The sequence below is a fragment of the Dasypus novemcinctus genome, chromosome 14 (genome assembly GCF_030445035.2).
Source record: "Dasypus novemcinctus isolate mDasNov1 chromosome 14, mDasNov1.1.hap2, whole genome shotgun sequence".
NCBI lineage: Eukaryota > Metazoa > Chordata > Mammalia > Cingulata > Dasypodidae > Dasypus > Dasypus novemcinctus.
Genome location: NC_080686.1, coordinates 37,573,447 through 37,596,548, shown reverse-complemented (window position 1 = coordinate 37,596,548; position 23,102 = coordinate 37,573,447). Strand labels below are relative to the sequence as shown.

Here is a 23,102-nt window from a genome sequence, read left to right as displayed (position 1 = left end):
ATTACCTTGTGTTATCAGTATTTTACTTCATCAGTGTTGATGGCCATGATCATCATAATAGATAATTTGCCACTTAGGATGGTTGAAAATAGCCACAATGGCCTTACTGCTATGTAGCTATTTTAATTATAAAGGAGATGGTAACAAATGTGTTTTTATTAGCATGGTGATTAGTAACTAGAGTAGTAGGAAATAGAAACAAAGACAGCACTGTAAAGGAAATTTAATGGTTAGGGAGAAATTTGGGTATTAATGGTGAAAAATCAGAGTTGAAGATTCAGACAACAGTAAGAGCATGAAATATTGGTGGCACTTGTCTTTTTAAAAACTTCATAAGACCAAGCATGACTTTAAAAAAATTTCCGCAAGAAAATATCTGGTTAAATCAGTTAAACATTCATAATTTTATCAATAGAATGGAAATCATGCTTATTAATTATACATTACAAAGTGAGATGGGATTCTCAGACAGCCCATTCCCACTTAATTTAATCTATACTCCCTCATCAGGATAAGTTTCCTCAAACATAATTTTGATGATGTCATGTGCTTGCTCAGAAATATTAGAGGGGGCCCATTCATTCTCTTAGGAGTATAACTCATTCTTTAATCTTAATCATGTTCCTCTCTCTGTTCTTAATTTTATTTCACTTTTTAACTTTATCCCTAACTATAGGAATAGGGACCTGATCTATATTATCTTTATATACATATATATATACACACACATATCTTTTTTTATTGAAGTATATCATTCATACATGAACAGACAAACAATAAGTGTATTGATCTATACTATCTTAATTTCACATTTTTCTATTTATTCTTCATAATTTCTTGAAATTATACAGCACATATTTTGGTAGCATAAACTTAGAAACTTAATTTTATTATATATAAAACTTATGTATTATATATTCTTACATAAATCACAGTTTTTATTGAATAGCAGAAAATTATATTCAACTGTGAAGCAGTCAATTGATAAGCTTATTTATTCATTCTTGTCTTCTTTTTGTCCTTTTCCATCAAATTAAATGATCTTTCTCCCCTCTTTTTTCCCTCCCTGAAAAACAGCTGACTTTGAGATAGCTTTTACAGGCATTTGAAGAATATTCAGCTATCAGTCAGGAATGTAAAACATTCTTCATTATCTGTATTCCAGAATGAAATAAAGCATATTAATACAATATCTTAGTTGCTTGAGCCTATAAATCATCACATATTATCTCTATAGATTAATTCAAAATGTGTGAAAATAGCAACAATTAAAGTCTGATTCTTGACATTTTGCTGTCTAGATCTCGTGAACCATCTAGTTTATCTCAAGTAATGTTTTAACCTGGAAACTTAAGAATGTAATTTTATTTTTTCTAATGAATTACCTTATTCTTTCCTTAACACAATACTCATTTTTATGGGTTCAATGTAGAATATATTTTTTTTACTTAAAAAATTAATTAATTTAAAATCTATACTCTTTGATGCCAGGTAACACTGCAAAATTATAAATATTTGTCTTTTTTAGTTTGTTCAATTTTCTTATTTTATTCTGAATAGGATCCAGTTCTTAAACACGTTACTAGAGTGAAGAAACTCAGGATAAAAATTAACTATTTCATTCATATATGATACTAAATGCCATAAGTTTGAATGAATGTGGTAGATGTAATTACTATTATCATCATTTTGATTATAATATCATTGTAGATTGTATTGAGAGATAACTATTTTATAAGATATCCACCCCTTTACGCTTTATTCAATATGAATCCAATTATTATAAAGCCTAGCTGAGTGAGGGGGAGAGTACAAGATTACTCTTCTTTTCCCTCAAACTTACAAATAATAATTGCTAAAAAATAATAGGTAAAAGCAAATTTTCTTGTAGGTCCTATAGAAAGATGTACATAATTAGTGTCAAGTAAATATAAATAGAAATAATAAGTCATGTTACATGAGTGTGACCGTGAAGAAGTTATGTAAGATAGTTTATGGAAGGGTCTTCTGTTTTGTCACAAATCTATTATCTTTATTATATAACACTTTGTGTTCAGTTATATGTGTTACTTCAGTTAGTTAGAGCATTATAAGGACTTACTTAAGAAAAAAATAGCATGCAAAGATCAATCAAGTAACGAATCAACAATATTAGAAAATTCTAATTGTTGGCCAAAAACAGAATAGTTGAATGAATGAACAAAAATCCTTTTGACCGTTGGGTACTACTTGTCCTATTTATGTTTAGGAGAAAGAGTAGAGACTTAATAGGGAAAATACAAGTATGCAAATAAAAGTATCAAACTGATGCACTGTTCTATGTTTGTTTTATAATGCAGACAAATTATGCTTTTTAAATGTTCCCAACCTAATTATTATGAATAGTGGACTATCAGGAAAATTTTATATTTTTTCCTAACTTTGAAACCACCATTGCTGGCATACTACCATATGAATAAGTAATCCAGTTGTGTTCTCATTCCCTTCCCATGCTGGAGAAAATCTTTGTTTGGGACTTTCCTTGGAAGACACTAAGAGTGTCATAAATCCTTTGCACATTTTTTGGTATTTATTCCAAATGGGAAAAGAATCATGTATAAATACTGAAACATTTTATCATCTGAAGAGTTATTATTATCAGAAAGGCATTTTTAAATGTTGGCAAATGTTTATTTATTCCAGATAATAATGTTCATCACATGGCCATTTTGATAATCTTTGAAAAGTCTTCACAGTTGCTTTTTATGCATGCCATAGAATGAGCTTTCTGTGTAATTTCTATTTTAATGAAATTTAAACCATGGCAAAGTTTTAATATAAATATCTCATAGCATTTAAATCTCCCTTTCTGTTAATGTTTCCTTAATCATCTGTGGAATTAGTAAACTATGATTTTTAATAAAAAAAAATAAAAAGGGCTTCATTCCCAGTGTTTTGCTTTCTTAGTGAAAAATGTGAGCCAACATTTTAGTACTGATAGATGAAAATACTGTGGTATTGATAAATTCTCTACAATATACTTTCCTGATGCCTTTTTAAAAAAACTTTTATTGTATAAAATTTTTATTGTGTAACATACATACTACTGAAAATTTTAATTATTTTCAAGTCTATATAGCTATGAAAAGCCTATACAGTACTGTTTATTTTATAATTATCATGATTAAGGAAAGATGATAGGAGGGAATTGGTAAATAACAATATCTCAAATTGTTTCGCCTACAATGTAAAGCCTAGATCCCTGTCCTTGTGAAAGGAACCGTTCAGGTAATTATTTTTCAGGAATATGGAGTGATGATGGATTTGAAGAATAAAGACCATCACAGGTAAGTTTTATTTACACCATCTACCTATCGGACTGAAGGTATTTAACATTAAAAGATCCAGGATCTTTTAAGTACCAGAGTACAAACTGGTACTTACTTTGGGGCATAGTTGCATACCAAGTAAACTGCACGTCGCCATACAGATCCCCAGACATTCATGTTTTGGCAAGTATGAATTGCACATCCAATCCTATTGGAGGTAGCCCAAACCATCTGTGAAAATAAACCAGTATCCCGTTATTGATGTCAGAGCTAAGAAAATGCATGCCCCCAAAAATGGTAAGAGCAATTTTTAAAGCATGAACCAACAATGAACAAGGCAACCAAATAACCTGTGTATAATGTGTGCACATAGGGCCATAACATCTCATAGGACATCTGGGGTTGCAATCTTGTGGATATGGAAAAGCATAATCTTTCACTTCATCGTACCATGGCTTGACCAACTGGAGAATAGAGCGATATCTAGATATCAAGAAAAAAAGGGAGAACTTTGAGTACAGAAGTGGTAATATTTGGCAGATTCATGTAAAGTTGTGAATTAACTGCTCTTTTTTTCAGAGTATTAATGATGATCCAAAAGCATCCTGTCTCCTCCATATCTTTATTACTGTCATCATGTAGTAGAATCCTTGATTCTTTTAAACAGGGACAAGCATGAAAATGCCCAGGGCTGGAGAACATGATCCTGTATCTAAGTACGTTTGATAATTTCAAAAAAGAAATGCCAGTATTTCAGGAATTATCATCTATATCTTGTTTAATCCATGTTAAATTATCCCTCCAACACTACTTTACAAATTAGAAAGACTTAGATATATAAATGTACTAGGATAAAGATACTAGAAGATAATAGAAAGACTCAGTGCAGGGGCTTTTTTCCCCCTTAATCTGGAAACACTACAATTTTAATAACTGCACGCTTCATTTTCCTTCCCTGCATAGAAGAGAATAGGCCTTTCGAATATTGGATAATGGCATTCCACAGGGTAGAAGAATTAAACTATCAAAGAGAAATAACCTTTCCCATAGTTAGCTATACCGAGTACCAGATTGGACCATTTCATTTGTGACCCAAAAGCAGAAAGAGTATATACTAAGTACATAGTTATAGTTATTGTAGTTTTTATTGGAACTCATCATTTAAAACTTTTTCTCACATTGACGCTTTCCCCTAGTCCATCTTTTACTGCATTGAACATCAGAGTTTAGAATTGTTTCTCAGGCAATGTATGGATATATACAGAAGAATGGCTTTTGTTGTAGCCAAGACTTTTCCTACTTTTCCTGATATGGAGGAGACAGGATACAGCATAAGGTAAGATGGTGAAGAGCCCAGGCTATGGGAGGGTGTTCCACGGGTAAAAGAGAAAATTGGTCTTTTAAGTAATTAATGTTCAGTGCATCTAAAACATTCATAGCCCAAGCGTCAGTGTTGATATTCCTTGAACTTGCTGTTACTCCACTTGGGAGTCCATATGCTATGAAGTCATATAGATGAATCACATCAGTGAAACAACTTCCTACCTTCCAGTTCGTACAGACAGATTTTGGCCCAGAAATCTCAGTAAGTAAGAAGGTCCATGGTCCCAAATGCAAGTAGCTGCCCAAGCCTCTGCAGATTTCGCAAGATTTTCATCCCAAACCTGTGGGGGGCAAAAACCTTCAGCTTTACCAGCTTGGCTAGTAACAAACAGAAAGAGGAAATAAATGGCACTACTATTTTCTAGAGTTCTTTAAATTCTGGTTTTTGAGATTATTTTAATTAAAAGAGAGAAAATTCAGACCTTTGTTATTTAAAGTTCCATAATGCAATCTGGTTATAACACACGAAAATTTTATCATCTTTACAACATCTAAAGTCCAGACATCAGTTTTAATAAATAAAAGATAGGTTAACAAAAATGCCATATCTAGATGTAACTTGGGAACACCTCATACTGACTTCTGAAATTTGAATCCAGCAAAGTTAATTGACTTCCCCAAAGGTCATCTCCACAGCAACAAGGAGCCATGCTATATTTTAAAAATTAATATGATAGAACTTAATCAAATCTATTTACCAAAATTCACAATATTTAATATTACATTGCAATTTTAAAGGTTAAATTGTATTATAGCTTAATAAATCACATGGTGCTTTCATATTGAATATAAATTTGAATCTTTGGTAGTAATAAGAACATAAGGAATCATATTTTTAGTTGGTATTAACTGGAAAGGAATGATAATGAAAAATAGTTTCACTATGCTAAATGGTGCTACCATAAAATGCATAATTCATTATGGTACAATTAATAAATTAAGAAAAATAGTGATTGTTCTCCTTGACAAAGGAAGTAGTTTAAATTGATAAGGATAATATTAAGTGCGTAGTAAATTTACTTTAATTGAAAAATTTGTGGATACAATGTGAATCAGCCTTAGTTTAATGTACAGTCCTATCAGTTACACATGGGTTGGCAGGCTCATCTCTAGAGTTGCTTGGAATAAACAAGCCTAGCATTTGTAGACTTGTCCCAACTCCTAAATGGCAATTTATTTTCTAGCAAGGTACAAGGTACAAAAACATGAAATAGAGCATATTTATAAGTCTACTTAAAAAAAAAAGTTTTTCAACGTTTTTCCTTACTGAGAATAAAATTTATCTGTTGAAGAGAATGATTTTCAAAAAATTGATTTTATAGTTCAATGTCATGACTTTTTTCCTAAATTATTTTATACATATGTATATATATGATTATATCATGATATCTGAAAAACTTTTTCTGTTCAAATTATAACTAGATAGTGGTTAATAATGTATTTTAGAAAGTAAGAACGTATATGAAAGAAGTGATGGTTTTAAAATTACTCAAATTCACACAAAACATCATATGAGAAGGCATGTAAATGTCTGTTGATCTTTGCTTTCCTCCTTTTCATAGACTTCTTCATTTTGTCATTCTTTTGATGACTTTCTTTCCCACCAAGTTGCATGTTGCTAAGCAAGGCTCACCTACCCTAGGATTACTAGCCATGAGTTCACTACAAGTTACTTCAAAGTTCTCCTTTGTTTTGTATGTGAAACTCTGGACAAATATATTAATGATACAAAATAAATTTATAATGAAAACTCCTAGTATTTTAGTACTGAAATTAAATTTAAAATGAATTTTACTCTATTGATGTTTAATGTTTGCAGTATTTGTTCTTCTGTTTTTGCTTTTTTGGAGAATTGGTTAAATATGGATTGATGAAATACCAATTGCAATTCACCAAAATACAAAATAGCACACTTGCTCCAGAAAGGAATTTCAGATGGGTGACATCAACAAATTAGGTCCCCTGAAAGAAGAAAGAAGGTCATAGATGTCCATTTATTTAATATTCTATGGAATGCCTAGTAAACATGCAACATACTATCTTTTGTTGGAAAAACTAAACATCTCATACTTATTTAGCTTTTCTTCAACAAGCTTCAACATTCTGTATTTCTAGTTCTTGTTCTAAGAAGATAAGGTATTCACAGATGTTTTTATTGGTAGAACACTTAAATTTGTTCTTGCCTCTAAGGAATGAGGTACAAATTAACAATGCTATGCATGGATATGCAAAAAGATTTACAGGGCCCACCAGAGGTTAGATACTATGCTAAAACATAAAAATGGTTTAAAACAGTGTGAGAGCATTCCTCACAGGCCTATCTTATTGCCCCAATGGCCTTTTTCCATTCCTTGTTGTCAAGACCCATTTTCTTAGTTGGCTCATACATTTGTTTACCTAGCTTTAGGCTAAAATGTTTGCTATGAGCTGCTCTACTTATAAATGTAGTTAGAGATAGCTGAGCTGGATACAGGACCTTGTCTATAAAATATCAAGAAGTCATAACCACATATCAGAGCAAACCATGGACATATGCAGAATTCAGACTCATGTCATTTAAACATCTAGAAGCCCTGTGGACTCAAGAGAGAGGAGGACTGAAAAGAACACAGGAGTCTCATCACATTCAGATGGCTTTAGAGCTTGAACCAAAGAAATATGAAACTGAGTCAAAGATGGGGAAAGCCTGCTGCCTTTCATAAATAGAAAGAAGAATTAGATGATGACAGGACTCCAAGCCAGGGATGAAGTGTGTGATCAACCCTTACGTTTTGGAATTATGACGTAGTGGCAGTCAAGGCAGTCAGGAACATGACACACACTGATTCTGAAGCTCCCTCCTGTATTGCTAACAAGTTTATCTGGTCAATAAGAAAGCTAGCCAAACTAGAAGGTAAACCTAAAAAGTAAATGGGAATATAGCCCTAAAATTGTTTGAGATGACATTTTTTTCTTCCTTAAGTGGGCAACATTGTTTAACTCCAAAGATAAGACTTAAGTACAGAAGTGTTTAAAAGGATCATATTTAAAATGTTAAAAAAAATCATTAGTTCTGTGTAAGAAACCTGTTTATATTTGGTATTATTAATAGCTGTAATGGTTAAGAGAATGTGGCCTCTGAAAATAATGGATTAGCCTTGTAATTTCAAAATAAAATATCTAAATTAATAATTATTTATATTTGTGAATATAAGTTGTAAATTATGGGAAAATGTTTTTTTAAAACAGGAAACATTCTAAAGAACTTGAGTTACTCCATTTCTTAGACTTGCATGTAATCACTTCTCATATATTCAAGTAAAAATTCAAGACATTTGCATAGACAACTTCTTTAAAATAACTTAACTAGAAATATTTAACCTTTTTCTGGGTTAATCTGATTGGGAAAGGAGTACTGATTTTCAGGAGGGAGCCCAGTCATTAAAGAAATTAAGTGATGACAAAATTATTCCCTTTGAGGGCAGCCAAAAGTTTTTAAAACAAGTCAGGGCATGGCTGTGATTCTGTTTTTAAACTGGTGGGTTTAGAATGCTTGTGAAATGCCCGATAAAGGACTAAGAGCTGAATATAGAAGAACCAGTGTTAAACCGAACAGGAGAGCAGGAGTGTGTTTTGATAAGGCTGGAGAAGGAGAAGGCTTTCATATGTGAAATCTTCAGGCAGTGAGTAGATTAATTAAACAGTAAGCTAATTCAACTACCCTACACATAGAAGGATTAAAAATAACTGCAAAATATGAGAGTACTTTGCATCATAAAATATCGTTGTGGGGCCCTAAGCAATTGTAAAGGTTTAAAAGCTGATAATGAAGCCTTGCATCCTGCAAGAGGAACACTGCCTTTCACAGAGGTGAGAAAGGTAAAGTCCTGTAAAGAGATGATGTGATGTGCACTTTTAATAGGGGTTCTGAATTGGATCAGTGCCAGCAGCAAAAATTTTTCTAAAAAAACGAACAAGCAAACAAAAACCCTCTCTTGAGCCCTTTCCACTTCCAACATTTACACCATTCTTCTTCTTCCTCTTAAAACAAAATTCCTTGAGATAGTTGTCTTAATTGGAAATTTCCAGTTTTTCTTCTCTCATTCTCTCCTGGGCCACTCCAGGCAGATTTCTACCCCCCCACCCCCTCACCCCCAAATACTTGTCTTACCATAGTCATCAATGATCATTTCCTGGTGATCATCTTACTTGATGTTTCAGCAGCTTCTGCCAAATCTGATGACTTGCTCCTCCTGTACACACCCCCATTCCTTGGCTCCATGACACCACCATCTTTACCTTGTTCTTCTTTGGCTGCTGCTGTTATGTCTCCGCTGATTAACCCTGACCTCCCCAACTTCTAAGTGCTGGAGGGTTCCTAGAACTCAGTTCTTGTCCTCTTCTCTTTTTTATTTTTGTCTCATTTACATTCATTGCCTCATAATGTCATCCAGTCTCATGGGTTGAAATACCATTTATAGGCTGATGTGTTATTTTAAATTGTATCTTTGGAGTTTTCCCTTGATTCTAGACTAATTAATCTACCTACTTCAAACCTCTATTTAACAAAATTGAGGTCCAGATATTCACCCTCCCACCCTCACCTACCCTAAAACCAGGTATTCCTACAGTCTTCCTCCATCAGTGAATGACAATGCCATCTGTCTAGTTCAGGAGTAACAAAATGTGTCCCATGGGCCAAATCTGCTCCACCACTTGTTTACATATTGTCTATGGCTGTCTCTGTGCAATGAAAGCAGAGTTAAGTAGTTGCAACACAGACCATAAGACCTCCTGCAAAGCTAAACATATTTATTATCTGGCCTCTTACAGAAAATGTTTACCAACTGCTTTTCTAGTTCCTCAAGCCAAAAATCTGGTAATCATCCCTTTCATTACCTATACCTGTTCCAGCAGCAAATCATGTTGATTTGCTGTATTTCTAGAACAAAACCATTGATCACTACCTCGGTCAAAGCCACTATCATTTATTGCCTGGCTATTCAAAGAGTCTCCTAACTGAGGGAGAGCTCAATAAAGCCTTAAATATAAATTCATGAAGAAATGGGTAGGAAAAAAATTCTAAACTTTGAAGAAAGAGTATTTAAATGAGATTGGTGATTAGGAAATCAAGGAAAGAAATTTCCAATGCTTTGATTCTATGCCTGCTAAATCTGTACCATGAAACTGTACTTCAGTCAGTTTGAAAACTCCAAAGTGCTGTATAAATATAATCAAACTCAAGTCATTGGATTGGTGAGAAGTTCTGGCAGTGAAAATAAGTAAAGCAGCTTTGGGTGTAAGATGACAAATGGCAACTGCAGTGTAATCTCTGGAAAGTTACAGAATTAAGAAAAGGGCAATAGTGACTCTGAGACTACAGTGAATTTGCCCCACCCTAAGAGACTGCTTCTCTCCAGCCAACTTATGGCAAGTAGGAAGTAGGCCCAATGCCCTAGAACTTACCACTGTTCAGGATATATAGAAATCCAGATGTATATGTGAAATGTACCTGTTTTTACACATTAGCAAATAATTTATAAAACTGTAGAAAACTGTACAGTTCAAACTATGCAGAGCAAACTACTGGTTGGCATGGTCGAAAGACCTACAAATCATTGGTTGGAATGGTCAATGGAGCTACAACTTATGACTTCTGCTATAAGGTATAATTATCACCATCATGCTTAGATGGATAGGTTCTCTTCCCTCTTACTATCCATGGATAGTGGATAGTTTGGTAGTGACTCATACCTCCTTACAACAGACTTATCAAATGGGACTGCTGCTCTGTCTCCAACAATGGAAAATGTAAGAAATGCAAAATTCCAGAATAAGCAATAGGGCCCTAGGTAAGCCATTCATTTAGGCAGCCAGTATGTAAGTATTTCCTGAAAGGCACTAGGTAATGAGAATTAAACAAGAAGCAGGACTGACATGGATTCTGCCTTTGTGGAACATCGAGTTTAGGGGGAGAGAGAAAGACAATTAAAAAATGCTACCAAATGAATACACGAGCAAATGAAAATTACAATGCTTTGTGTAAAGAAGCTCTAAACGAATCATGCTCTACTCAAAATTTTGCTTCTTTGACGTTCTTAGTCAGTCAAACACATGCACAAGCATAGGTCATTTTGTGCTGCACACATCTGCAGCTTACCCATAGCATCCACAGGATGTTTTCTGAAAGCAGGTGCTGATGGATAGCCAAGTGAAATTATGTAATAAAATGGAAATTATCCCTGGAATAGCTTTTCTCTTGGTCTTAGCATTAATTATTTCAGTATATGATCTCTTGGTGAAAAGTTGGATATTTGTATTTGAACCATGTAATATTTTCTTGAGCTCTGTGATGATACCTCATATCCTGAACCGTGATCTAAGATGGTTGTTAAAGCATATTCCAGAGTTCTCCCCTGCAAAATTACTCCAGGATCTCCTGGGGGAACTTTTTAGATGCCTAACCCAAGCCTGGCCCTATGGAATAAAATCTCATAGGCAGGGACCTTGAATGTATGCTCTCAAAGAAGGGGTTCCTTGCTCATCTGGTTAGAATTGTCCACAGCCTTATTTAATGGTGTGCATTCCGACTGCAGAGAGCTCTGAGCCTCTTCTCTCCTCTCCCACCTCTCCTCCCCACCCCAGTCCCCTGCCACACACATTCACACCCCATACAGAAGGCTTAGGGAGATGGGGCATTTCTGGTAGTTAACATCCATTACTTTTAACTTATGAGCACATTCATCAGTACTGTTCCTTTCAGCTCTGGCCTGTAAGTGATACAAGAATGGAAGAAAATTTAAAAATAGCATTTCATAAGGAAAATACCTCACTGTCAGATAAGTGAGGATATTTCTTCTTGGTATTTCTAGAACACCAAATTATGGGTGAGAGGTATAGAAACGTTGTCCTGCGTGCTGCTGTACAAATAAGGCAGCATCATTCTTTCTGAGAGTGGCAATTCCAGTAGAAGTGAATATGTCCTCTGTGACCACATGGATATGAACACAGAGGTAATAGTTGGTGTTCACAGTGCTTACTTAGAAACTACAAGAATTCTAAATGGCTTTATTAACTGAAATATCAGACGTAACATACAGGAGAAATGTGTACGTAACTTTCCGAAAATCCAAAAGCTTCATTAAAAGGGTTAAAAAAATATCAAGCCAGGATTCAAAGCACACACTTGAACTACACACACATTATTTCATGCGAATATGAATCAGCAGGAGAATGTGTTCACCGGAACCGCCAGCCTAAACTTTGGAAGAATCCACAGAAGAGTAATTTGTCATCTCTGCTCTGCCCTGGCCAGGTCGCATCAGTTCTGGCCACCTCTCTGACAGAAGAGCATGCACACACATCGGAGCCCGTCCAAGAGGAGAACCGGGCTGAAGGGCCTTTTTGCTCAGAGGTGCATTGACCCCAGTTCCCACGGTGACCTAATTGGCACAGCTTCTGTGTGTTATGTGCAGCACAGGGGTGGGGGTGAGGAAAGTGTCTTGATTTTCCACTCCCCTAATGACCCAACTTCTTACCCTTTCCAGGATTTTCAGAAAAGCAGCTGTCTTTGCGCAACTCCCTCTGATAGCCTGCGTTGGCTGCACACTGCGTGCGAGAGGTGGTGTTTATGGGTGCTTACCACAAAAGGGCTGGGGGCTGAGAAAGAGCATATGTGAGTGGGAGTCAAGGCTCTAGGACACAGATGCTCACAGCCTCCAGAGACCTGCAGGGCTATCACAATGCAGAGCTTTCCAGTAGGGTTTCCAAGGGTAGAAACAGCACAGGGAGGAAGATTTAATTCCACATAAAGAACCAATTTCTAATATAGAGTGATGTCCTCAGATGAAGTGCATGTAGGGAAATTCATCATCTAATGGGCCTAAGACCAGGAAAGATGAACACAGGCAGGGGCACGTGTATTCAAAGCACAGTCTTTGCTGTTAGACAGAACTGCGCACTCATTATTTTAGTTTACTTGTTCTAAGGTCTTGGGAAATTTACTTATCTACTCCAAGCGTCGGGCTCCTTCTCTCTAAAAGAGGAAGCTAATCCCCATCTCTCAAGACTGCTATGAGGGTTAGAAGACAGAGGCTGTAGAATGTTTGACTGTTCTAGCAGTACAGAGGTATACTTAATGGTAACTACTATTACTACCAGAAGGCAGGCACTAGAATGAAGTGGTTTCAGTGAACTAAAAGCTGCCTAAAACAGATAGCAGCGTGAGGTGAGCTTTTCATGACATTATCTGGCAGGTTGCTGTTCAGGAGACATCAAGTTTTACTCTCAAATAGACAGGCAATTGGATAAAGTGAATAAATTTTGAAGCAACTAAATAATCAAACATAGAATTGTGCATAGATAATAAAGAGTTTGCTTCTGGGGGTATTAACATCAGACAATGGGAGGTAAAATTAGAGAACATTTTAGAATTTTTAAAATATATTAATTCCCCTCCTTAAATCTTTCTTTAATGTATGTTTTATCTTTCAATTGTAAGACCATTTGTTGATGGGTTCTAGCCACAGTCCTCCTTTCTAGGGAAATATTATATCCATCAGCTATCATTTAATTTTGGAGTTATAAGCCAGGAAGACATTTTCATGTGTGGGTTTTTTTTTTGTTTTTGTTTTTCACCAGCTCAATGCTACAAGATTCTAAAAACTTATATCTCAATAGTTAAAACCTCCTGTGATATACATGCAAACCCCAGATCTTGCCATTGCTTACTTGGTCAGAAGAATTCAAATGCCTTTCCGCCTACCTACTGCCTGCTGAAAACATGATCTCTCTGGTATGCAGAGTGACAGATAAGTAGAATGTTCATAATTTACTAATTTATGAAATATGAATTTGATGCACTTTTTAGAAGAAAAACATTTATGTCCTTAAATAACATGTCAGGACCATTTCAGCTTGGAGTGCATGCTGTGAAATTTTAAAAGATTTCATGAAAAGCTTAGTCTAAAAACACAAAACTTATTGGGCATTCTTCCATACTTGTGTCAAAAAATGCTCGGTACCTGATTTAAATGCTGTGGAAAAAACATTCTGATCCCATTCCTCCAAACTTCAATCTAGGATGCATTTTATGCCAAATATTTTTCTTGATCAGGTTGTGAGGTTTTATCTTTCCAACATCATTCTTCATAAATTCTCACACACAAACAAATACCTCAAGTTTATCACTATTTAATGTCCATTGACTGGCTATTAAATGGCTTTCAGATATACTAAATTCATGACACTAGGCTTGCCAGACTCCTCAACTTCTAGTTTTCTGAAGTCTTTTGGTTAGTTTCCATAAGCACCTTACCCCAAGTATGTCAGGAGGACTAGATAGGATTGGCTGCCCAGGCCCCCGAAACACATGTGGATTAGTGGTGATGTAAGTCTCAGCACTTACTCTAAAAAAATATGTGAAGCTTTCCTACAAAAATTCTTGAGTATATTCCCAGACATAAAATCCTCCATCATGCTTCTCCATGACCCTAACTTGCAAAGTGGTCCATTTTGACCACTAAAGCATATTCCTATCCAACATTCTTTGTAGTAGAAGGTTTTCCTCCTACTCACTAGCAACTGCCTCTGGAAATGTGTCCCCTGGATGAGAAACCTGCAGCTACTTCATGATGCCCTGAAGCCTGTGTTCTCTCACTCAGAAAAATCCAGATGTCCCAGTCACCAGAGCCACCAACCTTTACATGACATGCCCAGCAAAAGTTAAGAGACTTTATTCAGTTATTCCACAAATATTTACAGAGCATGAACTATTGGTGGGACAGAAGTGAAGCTATAAATAGGCAGCAAGACTACAATAACATGATTTTGCTAGACTGCTGAATACGATTAAAGGTTATTTGCAACAGAAAAGCACTCAATATTCCCTATTCCAGGAAATATAGTCACCAAGCGTGGTCTACGTGTGCTTTGCAGCATTCTTTCTACCACCTAATGGTGAGGGTCTGAATCACATCACATTAATGTCTTATATTTGCATTTCTTAAAGTCTATTTTTAAAATGGTGACAAACAAAATGTTCTTTCCTTCAGCTAGTGCCATACATGCAGAACTAAACAAAAATAAAGAAGCTTCAAGGTTATTACCTTCTTCATTCGAATACAACTATATGCTAAGTAACATGTACCTTGGAAGAAAATTCGACAAAATAGGCCCTGTCTCCATTTGAAGCCAAGACTCTTAAAAGGTCCTACATCTCAGAGAGCAGGTATGTGGAATTCTGAATGTGCTGGAGAAATGCCTTCCTGTCAGCGAACTGTCTCAGTTCACTGCTTTCTGGCAACAGCCCACTGGAGGTTTTATAGTGCTCATAAAAGCATTCATTGAAAAGATTTAAGAGAGACATATCAAATTTCTCACACTTATATCAAGAATATGAATTATTTGCCCCAAATGTGAGTGGAAATATGTCATCTGGGACAATATATGGCTTGGCTTAAAAAATTTGATAAGACTAGACACCACCAGGGTTTACTCAAATACTGAATAAAGTTCAAAATATAGTTTACATTACCCACATTTTCTTCCACATGAAGTCAAATAAATGAAATCAGCATACTTCAGTGTTCCTCAGTCAAAAATTATTACTCATCCTAGTTTATTGGCTGTTTCCAGGATGGATTAATCTATTCTCCATTCATTTATTCAAGTCATACTCTCTGTTACTTGACTACCTGCTGTGACTTGTGAACTGGTATTTTCCCCTTTTCCAGAAAATTACAGAAAACCTTATTCCTTTATCCCTGTGAGTAATATTTACAGGCACCAAATAAATAAAACAGCCCATATTATCAATTGAGCTTTTCTGGCTTCTTGAAATTACATTGTATTTTTTGTTTCAGTTTTAAGTTGTTCGGTTCCTCTCCATCATTATCTGTACACTAACCCTTATCTGTCTTTTCATCATTCAGTACACCTGTGAAGTCTGCTACCTAAGGCACTACAATTCAGTTAGTTGTTCATATCTGTCACTGCATGCAGGTTCAGGCACATGATTTCTCCTTTGTCTAAAGGAATGGCACCACTTACTCAGTGATCACCACCTCTCTGGTCACTTTCACTCTCAATCTGAACTCTACCATTTGCCACCATCATCTTTCTCAAATGTAGCTCTGACCCAACTCTAAAACCTCCACAGTCTCCCTAATTGCTTTTGTATTAAGTGATCTTCAATCTTGTCTCAACCTGCTAAAATATGAAAAGGGTTAAGGCTTTTCCTTCCGGGTAATTTGTTCCAGCATTACTTTGCCTAGTATAACAGCCAGTCCTTTCCTTTCTGAGCATCCCTCTCAAATGCTCCTCCACCAAGGAATCTTTCATACTCTTGCTAATCAAATACTGTTAGTTCCTTCTTTAATGCACCACAGTATGCGTCTGTACCTCTTTTTATATATTGATCTTATATAGCGGTGTATTAAACTGAATGATGTGCTTAGCTTTTTGGTTTTTCCTGTTTGTTTTGTTTTTTACTACATTTTTTTCACAATTTCAAGACAAAGATTCCTTCACCTTTTGATGCCCCGCTCATATGGAGGAACCTCAAACTGTTGAAATTAATTTATTCAATTGAATTGAATTCAGAGAGTAGTCTTTAAATTTCACTCTATGTGTGAGTCTTTCAATTTCATTCTTTTGGAGATTATTCTTATTCTAAGAAACTAATGTGGCTTGTGGTTTAGAGTCATGGTTTAAGCTACCTGAAAGAAAAATGAAAACTAGCTGGTGTGCCAGTAGTTCTGGAAATTAGTCAATAAACTAATTGTAGAACAGAAATCAAGAGTAAAAAATTTTGACTTGCATATCTTAAGCTCTATCCATATTATCATTTCTTTGAAAAGAAACTGATTTAGAAAATTATTTCAAATAATGTGTTTTACTTAAATCATGGACAACATACCCAAAGAAAGTATTATACAACCATTTTATGAATGTCAACATTCTGCTGTGCAAATTGCTTTCACATTATTTAGTCAAGTGTACACTATCATAACCAAAGACTTAAAGAAGATAGATTTAATCAGTTTTAATGTTTTTTTTTTAGAATTTATGAAAGTTGTCTTTGCATTATTTTAGGTAACTTTGCACCTGAAAATTTAAAATCAAGAACTTTGCAAGAAATGAACACATAACTATAAATCAAAGTCAATTGTGATGAGGTCCATGGGAGAAATGTAAAGAATTGTAGTGTTCAAAAGGAGAAATCATATATGGTTGTGAGTATAAAAATAACTATATAGGATATAGCATTTTGGTATAAACCTAAAAGGGTAGGATTATAAATAATAAAATAAGTTAGAAAAAAGACAGAGCAGGGTTTCTTAACCTTTTGTGTTCCACGGACTCCTTTGCCAGTCAGGTGAAAACCAAGGACCACTTATTAAGTCCACACTATACTGTGTATTATTTAATAAATATTAATACACCAACATATCCCCACAAGAATAATAATTTTTTGAATTTTCAGTTCAAGCTCACAGACCCCCTGAAATCTTTCCATGGACACTTGCGGGCAGTGGATCCCTAGTTAAAAACCCCTGCGTTAGAGGGAGAGGAAAACGCACTGGAAAAGGCTCAGAGGGAAACGTTGTGGCTGAAAGGGATCACAGAGCAGGCTGGTGCAATTAGAAAGAGCTCAAAACTAAAGACCATCTTCCGTCAGGCTCCCATGGGTGATATCACTCAGTGATGAGAAGAATTTGAACATAGAGCCGGCAACTCAAGCATAAAGATTGGTGGCATAGTGAACAAGGTGTCCTAAGATTTTGGAGTAAATATTGCAAGTTAGAAACAGTTCCAGGCTTCAAATTACTCACAGTCCAATTCCATTTTTAACAAGATAAAATAAAAGTACCAGCATTAAATTGAGATCTGTATTTGTATTTAACCAAGAGTCTCATTTTCTAACTCCAAGCTATTATATTGTACTTCCCCTAAAATTTCTCTGGGCTTTTGTGAGGGATCTCAATGAGCTATTTTCATTGGCCAATTTACTCAGAGTCCTCATTTAGGATTACACTAAATCGAGCACAGGTTTTCTAACTGACCAACTGATTTTCTCCCAGTTCGGGGCCTTTGCTCTAGGTCCTCCTTCTGCCTGGATTGCTCTTCTCTCATCTGTCAATGAGGCTCACTCCCTTCTCCCTCTCAATGGCATTTTCAGTGAGTTCTTCCATGACCACTCTATTAAACAACACAACCTCACCACAACTGGCTTTATTTTTCTTCCTAACCATCTCACTTTCTAACATTCCATTTATTTTATTTCTTGCCTGCTCCAACAGGGGAGTACAAACTCTGGGGGAGAAAGGATTTTTGTCTATTCTATTCATAAATATTTTCCAATGCTCAGAAAACTGCTGCCATATAGTAAGTGCTCAATAAATATTAAAATAATCAATATATATATGAATACTTTACAAGCATTGCACTTACATAATAATTTGAGGGAGTACTTATTTACTTTATAGAACTTACTGCTCTGGCTACTGTTTTTCATTAAGTTTGATGAACTTAAAGAGGATTTATAAAATATCTACTATATAAACAGCATAGTACTTGGTCTTTGCAAAACAGGTCATATATAATAGTACCTATATTTGAGAGCCTAATATTAAGGGGAAAATGTCAAGTAGAATATCAATATTTTAGGATTTCAGCTGTCATTTTAAGAGAGAAAACAAAAGTATCCTGACATCTCCTGGGTTTTCTGTCATTGGGGCATTTGCTAGATCTAGCAAAAGAAGAACTGTATCCCAGACAACAAAATATCACCACTAGAGGCAAGGTTCTGGTTGCAAGTGTTTTTGACACCTTAACAGAGTTTTGTGAAGTTAAAAGCTTTAATGATGTTGGCTGGTTGTTACTAAATATGCTGGATACAGGTTATAAAAGAAAGGTATGAGCACAAGGCTTCAAATTCCCAACTTTGAAGGATGTGAAAGTTTTATGTGTGCCCAGAAAAAAAAACATTTTTCATATACTGACAGACTTGAAATTTTTTAAAACTTGACCCAGAGTCTTGTTGTGTGAGTGGCTGAATTACAATTTAAATTGAATTCCCAACCGTGCAGGGTGTCTGCTGTAAAGTAACAGCATTAATTGAGAAGGAATGGGATCCTGAAAATTGGAATGGGGACATATGGGCTGATAATGATGGCTATGGGGACCCTGAAAACCTACATTCTACTGAGACTTTGCCAAATAAACCTATAATAGCCTGCCCTAAGGAATTCATCCAAATCTTACCTGAAGAGATTAAGCTGTGCCAGGTAAATCTGTAACTATCTCCTGTGAGAAAACAGCCTTTATTCCTCTTTCTGAAGAGACCCATCCTGTTTCATTAGATGAAACTGTAATGGAATGCCCGGAGGTTCTTGGCTTGCAAGATACTCCTAATTCTTCTCATGACCCATCCCTCTTTTCTTCCAGGTTACTACTAGATCACAGTGCCAAAAGGCGCCAAAAGGCCCCAAAAAGTGAGGTACAAATGTGATCCATGAGGAGGTGTACTATACTTCAAAAGAACTGCACGATTTTTCTGATATATATGGAAAGAAATTAGGGAAATCAGTGTGGGAATGCATGTTAAGGGTATGGAATAGTGGTGGAAGGAATATAAAATTTGATCACCTTGAATTTATTGATATGAGTTTACTAAGCAGAGATTTGGGATTCAGTGTTGTAGCTTGAGAGGTTAGAAAGGGCTCTAACAATTTTTTCTGGTGGGTGGCAAGCATGGACCATAAAGTGGCCTACATTACCTGAGGTCGAAATGCCAGAACTGCCTTGGGTAAAATGTAAATGAGAGGGTTCAAAGACTTAGAGAGACTGGCATGGTAGAGTGGATTTATCATGTGAGATCTGTTTTCCCACCCTAGGAATGTCCAGAGGAAACCCCCATCACCAGGACTGTAAGAATTAATTTGTGAGGCTAATTTCATCATTCATGAAGAACTCTCTGGTTGCTCTTTTCTGTGGATCAGATATTACTGTGGGGAACTTCAGTCACTGAAATTGGATCCTTAAACACAGTGGGGATGATGGGATTCCAGGTTGGCAGAAACCAAGTGGCAGCACTTAATCATCAAAGTCAAGATGGGCATAGCTACCATAATGGACAACAGAATTAAAGCAGTAATCAAAATAGTCTGACTCTCAGGAATCTATGGCATTGGTTACTAGATCATGGGGTACCTGAAAGTAAACCAGATGGACAGTCTACTAAATTATTACTTGATATGTATAAGCAAGAGTGTTCTAGGTCAAGTGAACAAAAGTCCAACTTGAATTACAAAAATAGAGTCACAGCCCCTTAATCAATTCCCAGATTGAAACAGTTTATAGACCCAGAGATCCTTGAATGAAGGGAAGGAGGGAAGGCTGGGATGCCTTGGGGAAAGATCTTGTTATACTGCCAAAAATCTATACTGTTAATATTCCTCCCCATGTTCCTCAAAGAGACATACTGCTTTTTTACCAAGGTAATAGAGCATTGGGGAAAAGGAAATCATCAACCATTTCAGGGATTATTAGACACTGGCTTGGAAATGACATTAACTCCAGGATACCCAAATTGTCACAGAGGTCTACCAGTCAGAGTAGGGGCCTCTGGAAGTCAGGTGATCAATGGACTCTTAGCTCAGGAGCATCTCATAATGGGTTCAGTGGTGGTTATTTGTGGTTAATTTCCCAGTTCCAGAAAGTATAATTGGAATAAATACACTCAGCAACTGGTAGAATACCCACATTTGTTCCCTGACTTGTGGAGTGAAGGTTATTATGGAAAGAAAATCCAGCAGAAGCTACCAGAACTGCTCCCTACCTAGCAAAACAGTAAATTAAAAGCCATACGGAATTCCTGAAGGGATCGTACAGATTAATGCCACTATCAAGTCCTTGAAGGATGCAGGAGTGGTGTTCTCACCGCATCTCCATTAAACTCTTCTAATTAGGCTGTGTAGAAAACAGATGGGTCTTTGAGGATGACAGTGAGTAATTGTAAACTTACCCAGTTGGTGATTATGATTGCAGTTGCTACTCCAGATATAGTATCACTGCTTGAGCAAATCAGCACATCCCCTGATATGTGATATGCAGCTATTGATCTGGCAAATGCTTTTTCTCAAATGCTTTTATTAAAGACTACCAAATACAGTCTGCTTTCACCTTTCAAGACCAGCAATATACTCTTACTGTCCTATATCAAAGATATATCAACTTTCCAGCCCTATGTCATAATCTAGTCCACAGGGATCTTAATCATCTCTCCCTCCCACAAGACATCACAGTGGTCCATTATATTGATAATATCATGTTGCTTGGACTAAGTGAGCAAGAGGTTCAAGTACTCAAGGCTTACTGATAAGGCATCTGCATGTCAGAGGTGGAAAATAAATCCAACAAAATCTCAGTGTTCTACCTCAGTGAAATTTCTAGGTGTCTGGGTATTTAAGGTATCCCTTCTAAAGTGAAGGGTAAACTGTTGTAAGATGCACAATGTCTAATTGTGTTCTTTGGATTTTGGAGGCAAGATTTTCCTCATTCGGGTGTGCTACTCTGGTCCATTCATTGAGTGACCTGAAACGCTAATAGTTTTGAGTGGGGCTCTGCGACAGGTCCAGGCTGCTGTGCAGGTTGCACTACCACTTGGGCCACATGATCCAGCAGATCCAAAGATGCTGGAATTGTCAGAGGCAAATAGAAATGCTTTCTGGAGCCTTTGGCAGGCTCCTATAGGAGAATCAAAATGCAGACGCTTAGGATTTTGGAGAAAAGCCCTACTATCCGTGGCAGATAACTACTCTCATTTTGAGAAACAGTTTTTGGCCTGGTACTGGGCCATAGTAGAGACCAAACACTCATCCATGGGCCACCCATTTATCATAAGACTTGTGTTGCCCATCATGAACAGGGTGTTATCTGACCCACGAAGCCACAAATTGGGCATGCACAGCAGCGCTCCACCATAAAATGGAAGTGGTGCATGTAATCTGGCTTGAGCAGGCCTTGAAGGCACAGATTTGACAAGGATATGGGTCCCCACTCCTTCCACATTACTTTCTCTTTCCCAGCCCACAACAATGGGTTCTTGGGGAGATCCCTATGATAAGTTGACTGACTAAGGTATAGAAAACTCTGTCCTGGTTTAGAGATGGTTCTTCATGATATACAGGTACCACCCAAATTGGACAGCTATGGCACTATAGGATGAAAGTCAGGGGTGAAGTGAAGTTCTCTCATTGGGTAGAAATTTGAGCAGTGTGTCTTGTTTGGAAGGAGAAATGGCTGGAGGTGCATTTGTACAGATTCATGGGTTGTGAGGTCAATAGTTTGGCTGGATAGTCAGGTACTTGGAAGGAGCATGATTGGAATATTGATGACAAAGAGTTCTAGGGAAGAGGTATGTGGCAAAAAACATGAAAATATTTGTGCCCCATGTGAATGCTCACCAGAGGGTGATTTCAGCAGAGGAAGGCTTTAATAACCAAGTGGAGAAGATGACCCACTCTGTGGATACCTGTCAGCCTCTTTTCCCAGCCACTCCTGTCATTGGCCAATGGGTTCATGTACAAAGTTTCCATGGTGGTAGTGACGGAGATTATGCATGGGCACAGAAACTTGGACTTCCACTCACTAAGACCGACCTGGCTACAGCCACTGCTAAGTGGCCAATATTCCAGAAGCAGAAACCAGCAATTGTTCCCGATATGGTACCATTCCCTGAGAGGATCAGTTTGCTACCTGGTAGCAGGTTGATTATATTGAACCACTTCCATCATGGAAGGTATCGCATTTTGTTCTACCTGGAATAGACATATAGTTCAGATATAAGTTTTTCTTCCCTTCCTGCAATCCTTCTGCCAAAACTACCATCTGTGGACTTTCTGTAATGGCCACATGACCTGTCACAGAAATAAAAACTATAATGGTTATGTATATTTCTTCCCTGTTTTGTTATGAATATGTTTATATATAAACATTAAGCATTTATCTTTGTTTTCTTCCCTATCTTATCCCCTTATCATATGAACTAAATTGTATTAGCTTCATGTTGTAGTAGCTAAGTTATAGAGTATCATGTTTAAGAGTGAATACTATCCAAGGCCTTGAACCCTATCATGAGGAGAGTTCATGTGTTTCTGGTTGTATTCAGGACAGTTAAGTATTGTTAGGCAAAAACATGAATTTTATTGTTTTTCTTTAGAGATTAAGTATGATTTAAGGAGATGAATATGTCTGCTAAATTGACAAGGGGTAGACTGGGATGGCTAAGGTCATGTGTCAAGTTGGCCAAGTTATGGTATCCAATTGTTTGGTGAAGTAAGCACTGGTCTGACTGTTACACCGAGGATAATTTCTGGGTGTAAATTTGATTGCATCTATTGCTGATTACATCTATAGTCAACTGAGCTT

General features: G+C 36.4%; 1 protein-coding gene across 2 annotated transcripts in view; it reads right to left on the bottom strand.

The window, feature by feature from the left end:
• Positions 1–23,102, bottom strand: part of PI15 (peptidase inhibitor 15) — a 32,327-nt gene that overhangs the window by 5,793 nt on the left and 3,432 nt on the right. For both annotated transcript variants that reach the window (XM_004462454.5, XM_012526740.4), the window contains exons 3-5: positions 4,854–4,972; positions 3,659–3,791; positions 3,424–3,539 (exon numbers count right to left, since the gene is read on the bottom strand). In XM_004462454.5, coding sequence (XP_004462511.2) covers positions 3,424–3,539; positions 3,659–3,791; positions 4,854–4,972 — 368 coding nt within the window. The remainder of the gene's footprint in view (positions 1–3,423; positions 3,540–3,658; positions 3,792–4,853; positions 4,973–23,102) is intronic.